The 11,423-nt window shown below is 61.0% G+C and overlaps 1 protein-coding gene across 1 annotated transcript; it reads right to left on the bottom strand.

The window, feature by feature from the left end:
• Positions 1-6,693: 6,693 nt before the first annotated feature.
• TLX3 (T cell leukemia homeobox 3) lies at positions 6,694-9,004 on the bottom strand. Its single transcript, XM_040976752.1, has 3 exons — positions 8,455-9,004; positions 7,834-8,077; positions 6,694-7,012 (listed from the first exon to the last, which is right to left on the bottom strand). Exons 1-3 carry the CDS (start codon positions 8,873-8,875, stop codon positions 6,802-6,804), a joined length of 876 nt encoding a protein of 291 aa, XP_040832686.1. The 5' UTR covers positions 8,876-9,004; the 3' UTR covers positions 6,694-6,801.
• Positions 9,005-11,423: the final 2,419 nt, after the last annotated feature.

Below are 11,423 nucleotides of genomic sequence, written 5' to 3'. Positions count from 1 at the left end.
GCTCAGAATACTCAGATTCCAACTTGTTCACTCTGTGACATCTCTAAATTACGCCGCATCCCTAAACCTCCGATTCCAAACGGAACAGTAGTGTTTAGCTTTGTCCTGGGCCTATTTGAAGGGCTAAATGATTAGCCAACCGTGTAGCCCAAGGTCGGTATTTTATAAATGCTGCTGACGGGTCCCCGTGTTGTTTAAGAACATCCTCAGTATTGCAGTGTACCAAATTTCAGCAGCCGGAGGAGACCGAAACCCCAGAACGCCACAGAGACCCGGTTTACTTTGAGTCATCCGGATTCTCAACCATCAATCAACGGTCATTTCTGGAAGGTTCTAGACAGTATGCAGACTGAGGAAAATGAGCCCTTTCAACTCGGCTATGACTGAGTTTGAATTCCAGCTTCACCACCCTGTGTCTGACCATGAGTTTGTGTTGAAAATAGGCTTTTGCTTGTGAAGTTCACTTACTACCAATAACACCAGTAAATACATCCTTCCAGGATACAGATGAGGGGGTGAGAGTTTGGAACCCCAGCTTTGGCTCCCAATTCCAGCCTGCTGCTAACATGCACCCCGGGAGGCCGCAGTAGGCGGTGTCAGCAGCACTTCCTGCCACTCACTGGGAATAGTGGATGGACTCCCTGGCCCCCTGCTTGCGGCTGGCCCAGCTCCAGTCATTTTCAGGTACTTGGAGGAGTGACGTGGTAGAGGAGGGGAGCTCTCTCATCTCTCTCTCAAATGAATAAATAAAAATTTAAAGAACAAATGGGGAATTTAGAGGCTCAAAGAGATAGAGTGACTTGTCTCCAATCAGGAGAGCCAGGGGAAGTTGAAGCTAGGATTTTAATCCAGGCCTGTGCAAGCTCTACGTATGTTGCTGGCATTTTGGTACGGGAGGGGAAATGCATCTAACTGCTATTTTCCCTCCGTCAAGCAGAAAATTTGTGGGGCTCAGAGGAGCGAGTGGATGCTAGGCTGCCAGGCATAGTCCACAGGGGGTCATCCGGCCCTACACTCTAGCCTGGGCTGGAGGTTGCAATGGCACAGAATCCACCGTGGCCTGAAGTGTCTTAAAAACAGAGTACGCGGACAAGCCTGGCCTGCATCTGCTACTGTCTAGAAATGGCAGCCCTCTGCCTGCCTGCCTGCCTGCCTGGTTCCCTTCCCAGTTGCTTGAAGACCTCGGCTACCATCAGGGAGCTTAGAGGGGCCTCTGTGAGGAGAAACTAAGGAGCTGGAGTTCCCAGGCACCAGGATAGCCTTGGGCCACAGCCTCAACCTTCCCATCTGGAAAATGGGCAAAACAATAATGCCTTTCTCCTAGGATCTCCTCCAGGCTTGTGGACCCATGCGGGGCAACTGAAGCTTGGGTTCCAAGTCCATCGTGGAGAGCCTTAAGAAGTGGCCACCCACCCTCTCCAGGCAGCGAAGTTAACAAAGTCCACCCCCCCCCCCAGGGGGCGTCTTTCCAGCGCCTGTCCCTTCATCCAGCCTCCGCTTCCCAGGTCCTACAGACTTCCTAGCAACCGAAGTGCCCCAGCTTGCGGCAGCGCCAGCAGCAGATGTGAGCTCGCGCCTGGGGAGCGTGCCGGCTCCCCCTCCTCCCGGCGCCCGCCCGGGAGAACCACTCGGCCTTCTTCTCCAGGGCGCTCCAGGGCGCTCCAGGGCCCACCATCACCAACACCGCAGGGGCGCTCCCTTCCCGCCCTAGGGAAAGTGAGGGACGCCAGTACCTCTCCCGAAACCCTCCTCTGCTCACGTCCTGCTGGCTGTGTCGTCCTGCTGGCTGTGTCACCGCGGGTAACAGCCAGGAGTGGGTGTTTCCTGGATGGGGGCAAAGGAGGCCGAGGGGACGCTGTCGCCCGGGGGTGGGGGCTCCGGGCCCTGGAGAGTTGGATAGTCCCAGTAGACCCCATGGATCCAGAGCAAGGCGTTCGGGGTAGAGGGCCAGCAGGGCCCCCCGCAGGCTTTTAAGGCCCGGCAAGGATCCCTTCACTAGCTGGGTTGCTTTCTGAAAACCAGTGGATTTCTGGGTCAGCGCAAATCTCCCTAGTGAAGCCATGGCGGGTGGAGATTCCGCAGACTGCCATCCAGGGACTCGGGGTTCGGGGTTCGGATCCAGAGCTCACAGAGGCACTGGCGTGGACCTGGGCGGCGACGCCTCGTTCTTTCCGAGTTGCACTTCTTTGCTATTTGTTCCGGAGAATCAGTGTAAGATAATAAAAGAACAATCCGTTCACATATTCTGTTGAAGTGTTTTTCCCCCTCCTTCTCCCATCTCAACCTCCTGGCTGCACCGATCAAGTATAATCCAAGGGAGTTGTTTAATAACCGATGCCCTTTATTGACAAGTGGTCTGACACAAGAACAACATTCGTTTCAACCCGAGGCAGATGTGACTGCTGATGTAAGGGCAAGCCCAGGACACCCGCAGTCTCGCGGGGTCAAGCCAGGCACAGGTTCCAGGCACCGTGGCCAACCTATGACACCAGGGCCCGGAGCAATATCTCAGATTCAATCTTCGCTCTATTAGTAGGCATTTAATTAGATTTTTTTTTTTTACAACTCGAAAATGTATTTTAAACATGCTTTTATTTTCCTTAAAAAAATTGAAAACCAGCCGTGCCGTAAAACCAGATCGGGGGGTGTACTTTCTCCCCACCCCCCAACCCCCGCCCCGTAAGGTTTCAGTGTCGCGTTAGGACTGTCAGGCACCCATCTCCTAGGGTCACACAAACAGGGAACCCGAGGGAACCAAGCGGAGGCCCCCAGGTACCCCCGCTGGCAGAGAGGAGGCGCGGCAGCTCGGTGGGGACTGTGCGCACCCTAGGCCTGCGCGCCCCAAATGGGGGACACCCTTCAGCGCCTTGGTGTTCGGAAATGGGGTGGGCGGAGGACACAAATTTCATACTAGAAAAATTGCTTTCCTTTGGAGACACCTAGACGACGCGGGGTCTCGCTGCCCGTGGGGGTTTTGATGCGCCGAGGCCGAGGTTGGGATTTTGAAGAAGGTTCCCAGGGACTTTCAGGGCCGTGGAGATTTCGGCCCCGCGCTGCCCGGCCGTGCCGGAGCCGCCGGGTTGGAGGCCCCCTAAGCCCGAGCGTCTGGCCCAGCTGCACCGGGATCGGGCGCTAGCCGCTGGTAGCAGCCGTCTCCGCGGGCTCCGAGACGGCTCAGCCAGCCGAGGCCCAATCGGACTCTGGCCGGGCGCGTCCTTGGGCCGCAGGTCTGCGAGACACGCTTGGTTTGTGCCCCGCTTATACACTACCCCGGGCGTAGCTGCAGAGAGGGTGGGAGAAGGTGGCCTGATCCAGGGCCGCAACGGACCCTCGGGATTTTCCGCCGGGGCACCCCGCTTTAGCTTCCGCAAGATCCGCAAATGGGGACCAGAGCGCAAGCTTGGGAAACGAGGTTCACTCCAGCTGGAGCTGGGAAGCCCTTGGACCCCACTCTCCCCGCCTGGTGTCAGGAGGGATGTAGGCCCTCAGGCCGCCTACACATCCCCTTATCTTGCCCTTCCGTCCCCTCCCCAAGCTTGGATCGAGGGGCTAGGGCACCTGACGCCGCTGTGCGCGACCCATTATTCAATTTCTGAGTTTCTCGAGGACTTCAGTTTTCTATTTATAAATTGGGGAGGGAGGCGCAGCCAAGCCTCTCAGGTGCTGAGCCGGTCGAGTTGCCCCGCACGGCTCGCTCTCGGCAAAGCTCGCTCTCGGCCGGCGTGGCGCACCGGGAACCACCCGCCGCGCTGCATCGAGTGAGCGCCCGGCCCCAGCGTTCTCCACCGCTCCTTCTACAAGGTTGGGATCAGGCCGGGGCCTTGCTGGACCACGCCCGCTGCGGAGCATCCCAGGGCGAGTGAGCGCCCACTTGCAGCTTTCTCCCTTGATACCCGCGGTCCTCAGCTCCTGCGACTGGAATCAAGGCTCGGGGAGAACTAGTGCGACAAGTGCTTTGGGGCCGCGATGCTGCCTCTGGTTTATCTGTCTTGCATCTGTGAAGTGGGTGCGCATCCAAAGAAGCTGGTACTGTGGCCGGGAAAGGCTAACGGAAAGGAGAGGCAGTCCTCTCCCCGAGGGAGGTTAGGCCTTCAGTGGGGAGACATAGCAAAAACGGGCCCCTTGCAGGGACCTCTCAGGGTCTGTCTCATTTATCCCCCACCCAATACAGGCTCCGGGGAGCCTCCGTTGGATCCAGAAATTTAATAACCTTGGAGGATTCTGCCCCACCACCCTCTGGTGCCAGGTTCCGCGGCCGGCAGCGGCGACTTTCTGCCAGGAGCTGCCACACGAAGTTCTGCGAGAACCTGGCATGTTGGGAAGAAGGGATTAGGCATGAGTCGCCCTGGCACCGCTTCCTCCCTTTGCGGATGCCAGTAGCGACCTGGATCCCCTCGAGGGTGCTCAGCTCCCTGGCTCCCCGAGATCCCCTGCCCAGCCCGCGAGGCAGAGCGAGGCCTGCAAGCGCCGCGATGGTCCGGGGCACGCCAAGGCCTGAGGCTGCTGAGCACTGCAGCGAGACCCGATCTCAACTCCCGGCCGAGCGACGTTGGCGCCACGTAAGGCGTCAGAAAGGAAAGAGAAGACGTTTGTGTGTTACCAACGAGCCCAATAATCGAGGGTTACCCAGGCAGAGCCACTCCGGTGATTTAGGAAAGCGGATCCTCAGGCTATAAGGCGGAGCTACGGGACAGAACGGTGCAGGTGCAAAGCGTCCCGGAGGCCGCGTTCCCACCGGCTTGCCAGCGGAGAAAACAAAAGCGTTTTAGGAAAGCACTTTCAGAAGAGACCAAGTTCTGAGACGCCCCCAAGGGAGACTGAAAACCCCCAGAGGTGCAGATTTGGGGAGGTGACCGGAAAGATGGAGCCAGGGGAGCGGGTGGAGGAGGCCCTGTCCGCCACTGCTGCCAAGCGCCGACCATCCCGCAACCCCGCTTGCAACGAAGTCTCCCCAGGCCCTGGAGGCCACAGGTGGCCGGGAGGGACACGGTGGGGCCGAGGCGGGCGGGGATTCTGGGATCTTCCCCGAAAAGTGAGGAGGCTCGGTGGTGCTCCTGGGAGCCCAGGTCGGCCCCCGCCGTAGGGAGGAAAGAGGAAGGGAGAAAGGAAAGGAAAAGAGACCAAGAGAGCAGCCAGGAGAGATTTTGAGGGATGAGGAAGCGAAGATAAAAAGGACAAAAAGCGTGATGGAACGGGGCGAGATAGAGAAATCGACGGGGGTGGGGATGGGGAGAGTCAAATAAGAAGGAAAACAAGAGCCGGTCAAGGGAGGGATTCAGAAATTAGAGACCAAGAAGACGAGCTACTAAACATCAAGCTTATGGAAAAAGAAAAGGAACACTCCGACCAGAAAAGGAGAAAATGGAGAACGCGAAGGAAGAAATGGGGAGGCCGGCCGGGAAAGAGATTAATTCAAGGACAGAAAGGCAGCACGATAAAAGGGGAACCCAAAGGGCACAAGGAAATGTTCACGGACACTCCAGTGCTTGTTTGTAGGGGCAACACTTGCCATCCCACAACCCCGCAACTTCCAAGTCCCGCCGAGCCACGGGTCAGGCCGGGTGGACCCGGTCACTGTCAGGCCAAATCGCGGCCTAAGGTTCTGCGCGCCCCGAGCGCCCCGCCCCTCCTGGCCAGTGACGTCACACGACGTCATGCTCCACCTGGGGTCCCAAGCAAACCAGAGAGGGAGTCCAGGGGTCGCGCTTTGCGCTTGGCTCCCACCCCCACCCCGGCGTCCACAGACCTAGAGGTGCAGCGGCTCTACGCGCGCGCACGATCCTGGGTCTCTTATTGGAGACCTGGGTCCCCGGGGCGTGGAGCGATCCTCGTTCTGGCTCCTGCTCTCACCCTCCCAGGTGCACCTGACCTGGCCTGGCGCTCCCCAGCACTGGTCACACTGGAAGCGGCCTTCAGGCCTACAGCGCCTTCCATCCGCGTGGCGCGGGCACGCAGATTGCGGGCAGCCGACACGAACTGACCTGCACCGCGCATCCTCCGCGGGGCCCCCGGGCCGGGGTTGGAGCTGAGCCGAACGGCGACAGAACCGTGGAGCTGTGCACCCGCTCCCGCGCGCCGGCCGCTCGCTCGCTCGCTCGCATGTTGGGCTGCTTATACTGCCGCAGGGGTTGGGGCGCAGGGCCTCGGTCGACGAGCAGTATTGAAACGAAAACGAAATAAAAGTGGCGTTAAGTGAAATAGCTAACTTTTTTTTATTAAATAAAACGACTTAAATAAAAGGAACGGAAAAAGGAGAGGAGTGGACTCAGCCCGAACGCAGGCGCTTCCCCCTCCAGCCACCGGGTGGGCCGCCCCCTCCTCCATCGGTCCCCCCTTCACCCCGCGAAGGGAAGCAGGGGGGCCGGTTTCTAAAGAAAAAAAAAAGCCAAAACTTTTTCTTTATTATTATTTACACGTTTGGGCAAAAGTACAAAGTATAATACAGGCGCCCAGCCCGAAGGGGGTAGTGCGGGCGGGGGGCTGAGAAACGTAAGGCGCTTTCTTTGTCAGGCCCGGGCCTGGGGGCGTCGGGGCGCGGGGCGCGGGGCTCGGATTGTGCAGCCGCGCGTGGAGCCCGGGCCCAGCTTCCCTCCGCGGCCCGGCCGGCCGGCCGGTTTGCTGCCGCGCTCGGGGGGCCCTCCTGCAGCTTGGCGGCCGCTTCTTCCCGTCTCGGCTCGCCGGTGGCCGACCCACCCCATCCCCCCCTTCCCACCTCCCCCAGCCCGGCTGGGGTAGGGGTCCGGGGCGCCCCGGAGAAGGGGGACGTCGGTGATCCGCTGCGACGGTGCGCGCGCCAGTGGCTCACACCAGCGAGGTGACGGCGGGGACCTTGGAACTATCCTCCTCCCAGGGCTGCAGATTCTGCAGCGCGAAGAGCGACGAGTTGTGCAGACAGAGCGGGTCGGGCTGGATGGAGTCGTTGAGGCTCTTTTGGAAGGCGTCGTGTTGCAGCTGCAGCATGAGCCGGCTCGCCTGCTGCCGCTCCGCCTCCCGCTCCTCCGCCGTCTGCCGCCTGCACCAAGGGAGGGAGAGGGACAGCTCCGTCAAGCACCCGGCGCTGCGGGGGCCCTTGTCCTCCCCGGAACACTCCCCACCCCACCGCAGCCGCCACGCCACCCCACCCCCGGCCGGCGCCTCCGCCCAGTGGGCCGCGACCAGCTGTTTTTTGTTGTGCACGCGGGGGTCGCCGGAGGGGAACTCTGCCCGCCTGTGCACCTGCACTCCCGGATCCCGTGACTTCGCCAACAATAAAGATTGTTTCTGGTGCGCGGGGTAACAAGGGCAGGGCATGTTTATAAGGCCTTAGGCCATGCGGGCAAAGTGGCGGGGGGGGGGGCGCAGGGATGGCGCGGCAACCCTGCCAGGCGCCCGCAGGCCCGGCCCTACCTCGAACCCTCCTACAGGACGCGATCTCTTCGCCGTTTACGGGTTAGATGCAAACGGGAGAGCAGATAAAAACGGGGCAAGGAGCGAATGGGACAAGGAACCTGCACGTAGGGCGGGCTAGGCCAAGGGAGGGAGGAGGTGGTCCTGGGGGAGGGTTGAGAAGGGGGAGGTGGAGGGGGGCAGGTGAGTGGAAATCGAGCGAGCACAGGAGACAAAACAGCAAGAGTTGGAGGGGTCACTGGGGCTGGGAGCCTGGAGGTGAAAGCTAAGCGTTTGAGATGTGGGGAGGGAAGATCCAGGCGTGCACCCTGGAAAAGCGGAGATAAAATCCCGGAAAGGGTACGGCGCGAGGAGGGGGCCTTCCCCGCACAGGGGTGGAGAGCGCGCGGGGCGGGGCGGGGCAGGTGCTGGGCAGGTGCCAGGTGGGCTGGGCCGGGCCTCTCTCACCGCCACTTGGTCCTCCGGTTTTGGAACCAGGTCTTGACCTGCGCGTCTGTCATTTTGAGAGACTTGGCGAGTGCCGCCCTCTCGGCCGAGGCTAGGTATTTCTGGCGGTGGAAGCGCTTTTCCAGCTCGCAAATCTGCACCCGGGAAAAGGACGTGCGCGGCTTCTTACGCTTGGGTGGCGTCCGGTTCTGATAGGGGTGGCCGATGCGCCGGGTCACGGTGAAGGGCGTGAGCGCGGCCGCCGCTGCGGAGACACGCCAAGTCCCTTCAAGCCCTCCGTTCCGGCCCCTTGTGGACGCAGTGGCCCCCCGTGGGGGGAGGACACAGAGTCGTCGCTGTTCCTCTGGTCGCGCGCGTCCCCAGTGGCAGCGGCGGGTCGGGAGACGCCCCGCGCCCCCTTTCTCTTTCTCCCTCCCCCGGACATCGGCTTATCCCCCCCCCCCCATCCTGCAATTCACCGCTTCCCTCCCTTCTAAGTCGGCCTGGGGACCAGGGCGCCGAGGCCTCCGCCCTTGTGCTTGGGCCTCCGGCTTCGTTTCCAGGGGGTGGAGCGCACAGGGCGCGGCGCCCTTGGCACCCGGGAGGGCTGAGGCCTGGCGCCTGCCGGCCGGCTCGGCTCACCTGTGAAGCGGTCTTTCACGAAACGGCGGCTGCTCTCCATCCAGGGGAAGTTGAGGCCGCCCAGGCTGGAGACCGTGGGCACGGAGGGCATGGCGGGCAGCGCGCTTGGGAGAGGCGGCGGCACGGCCCCTGGCAGAGGCCTGTGCGCTGGCACCCGGATCACGCCGGCGGGAGCCAGGCTTAGATTGACACTATAAGATCCCGCGTCCTCGAAGGGCGCGCCGAGGCCCGCAAAGGAGGCGGGCAGCGACGGGTACGTGGCGCCCGGACGGCCCCCGGGGGGCCCTCCCAGGTAGCTGGCGCCGTCGGGGCCCCGCGGGGCGGGCGCGCTGTCCTGGTCCGGGCTGTTGAGGATCTGGTCGATGCCGAAGCTGATGGGCTCGTGCGGGTGCGGGGTCTGCGCGCTGGCGGGCGCCTCCATCCTGGGTGGGCGGAAGGGCTGGGCTGGGCTGGGCGGGGAGGCGGCTGGGTCCCCGTTACGGCGCGGCCATGGAGCGCCCGGCGCCTCTCGTCGCACTGAAACTTTGCCAAGAGTGCGCGGGCCCGACAGGCTCTGTGTCATCTTTCTTGAACCGAACCTGGAGTTTCCGCTGCTAATTCCTCTCCCGCCGCAGCCATTGGCTGCGATCAACAAGCCTCTCTCCTCTCATTGGCTCCTGGCTTTCAATAAAGGCCTAATTCATGGAAATAGGAGCTTAGGGACTGTTCCAAGGTGACATCATTTTAACAAACGAACAATAGGTCAAATTTATTAGCCGGGATAATGGGCGGCGGATATTAGCGCCCGAACCGCAGCCTCCCAAACCCAAAATCTAACGAAGCTGCAATTAGCAGACGCTCCCCGCTCCTCCCGGCCCGGGCCGCTTCCCCGCCGCCGCCGCGGGGCCAGCGGGACGCTTGGCGGGCGCGATTGGCTTTTGCCAAGGGGGGGGGGCTTTCGTTATCTTCCAAAATTTTTCACCCGAGCGCAAACAGAACTAAATGAATCTTTTCCAAGACGCCGGAGCTGCAGCCCCGGAACGACCCTGCGGAGCCAGCCGAAGCCTCTTGGAGACTACGGCCCAAGGAGCAACGAATCGGGCGCACCCTGGGGCGCAGGCTCCGCGCCCCTCGCGCTCCGGGTGAGGGGGAGCGCGGTAGCGTTCGGCGCGCTCCGGAGGACACCGACCAGCGTGGGGAGAATTTGCAGGTCTCACGCTTCGGCCGCGGCGTCGTGGCCACTTTGCAGACGCTCCCTGGTGCGGGGCGGGCTGCCTCTTGCGCGGTTCACAGGTGCCCACGCGTGCCTGGCTAGCCCGGCAGGGGACCCCGGGTCGCCCCGCGGGCGACGGGAATGCGGCCCCTAGAAATTCGTTGCAAAAACGATCGGGGCAGTGGTCGCGTCGCGCTCGCGCTCACGAGCGCGTATGTGTATGTGTGTGTAGGGGTGTGTTCTCCTGAGGTTTGGGTTGGTCTGAGAACCTCGGATGGCGAGGTGGCAAAGGCCTGGAGTGGCGATACCTGCTGGGAACAAATGGAGGGATTTTTTTTTCTTTTGCGGGGGTGGGGGAACCATGAGCAGGGAGCCCCTCCTGGTCCTAGTCCTGCCTGGGCGTTTCGTGCCCTCGGAGACTGCCCACACGAACCAGAGCGCGGTGCACAGGGCGCACGCGGAGCTGTCATCCTGGGCTTCCCTCCGAGCTGGTTTTGAAGTCATTTTATGTGGCGATTGTGAGGACTGTCACCCTGACCCGGGCCTGTCTGCAGCGGGCAGTGGTGGAAGCTGCGCGATGTGCTGTTGTTGGCCACAAGTGTGTTCACGTTTGGGCCAGTCGCTTCCTGGCCGACTGAGTGACCTTGAGCGAGTGACTGAACATCTTTAGACTTTGGTTTTATTCTTTGAAAAAAAAAAAAAAGGGCGGGGAGGGGTGAGGGGGAAGCCATGCGTGTCCGGGAGCCCGGCTGGACGAGTGCTAGGCTGTGGGGCTCCATTCTGCAACCCTGCACCCCTATTCCCCAATGACTAGGGGTGCTTGATGTGTTTTTTTGGTTTTGGCTCTTGTGGACTTCGTTTGCAGTTGTATCTTATCGGCAGAAGTTAGGGGTCTGGGAGTGAGTTTCAGAGGGCAGGGAAGGGCAAGAAGCATTGCTTTCACCCATCCGGAGGCCTCAGGATTTGGGGGGCAAGAACCCCGCCCTCCTACCAGCCCGTGGGAAACTCTGTGCTGAGTGGGGAGGGTGAGGCTTGGGGTGAGAAGTGGTGGCAAGGGGAGCAAGCACTTGCTCACTGCCTTCCAGGCCAGGGAGGCCCGTCAGCTGGGGGCAGATGCCACCTCTCTGGCTCTGGGCACTCTCTTGCCTTCTAATTCAGGCTCTGCCAACCACCTTTGGGTCTCTGCCGGCCTCTCCAGCAGCCTACTTCTCCCTTTTTGTGAAAGCAGGAAGGGCAATTGTTACCCCCAGGGTGGCCGTGAGCGCTAAATGAGATAACATCTGTGGAAGTGGCAGCGAGACACTTGGGCGATTATGTAATAATAACTTTAATGGTTCCTGTGGCTGAGAACTTGGTGCCTATGCCAGGCAGGGGAGCTGGGCACTGACTTCCCTGGAAGCAGGTGAGAAAAGCGAGAGAAGGGCTTAGGCTGGAGAGCGACCTGCGAGTTCCAGTGAGCTCCACTGTCCCTAGCTCCATGTCCCTTTCGACTCCTCCACGCCTGCCCTTGTTGCAAGGCCCATCATTAGGCGGTGTAGGTGCTGCTGGAGACCTTGTTTGCTTCCTCAGCTTACCCACTGTGGACCGGCAATGGTCCAACTCTGTGCTTGCATTTGCTTGTCTAAGAAAAGACACAGCATCTCTCTGGTGGGATGAAAGCAGTTCACCAGTCTCCACCAGGGCCAAGGCTTGACTTCCTGGGCTCCCTTCCTCCTGGGGGGTGGGTGGAGGATTGCTGAAGTGGGGAGGGGGATGCACAGCTTTGCCCCTCCCCTCA

Source organism: Ochotona curzoniae, unplaced genomic scaffold, assembly GCF_017591425.1.
Source record: "Ochotona curzoniae isolate NIBS_2020 unplaced genomic scaffold, NIBS_Ocur_1.0 contig_1, whole genome shotgun sequence".
NCBI classification, from domain to species: Eukaryota; Metazoa; Chordata; class Mammalia; order Lagomorpha; family Ochotonidae; genus Ochotona; species Ochotona curzoniae.
This window is presented reverse-complemented; position numbering and strand designations above follow the sequence as displayed.

Bases quoted from the DNA above. Each gene is read 5' to 3' on its own strand.
- TLX3 (XM_040976752.1), bottom strand. From the start codon at position 8,875: ATGGAGGCGCCCGCCAGCGCGCAGACCCCGCACCCGCACGAGCCCATC. The intron at 8,078-8,454 runs GTGAGCCGAGCC...GTGTCTCCGCAG, and splicing joins CGTGAAAGACCGCTTCACAG to CGGCGGCCGCGCTCACGCCC. The intron at 7,013-7,833 runs GTGAGAGAGGCC...CCCTTGGTGCAG, and splicing joins AACCGGAGGACCAAGTGGCG to GCGGCAGACGGCGGAGGAGC.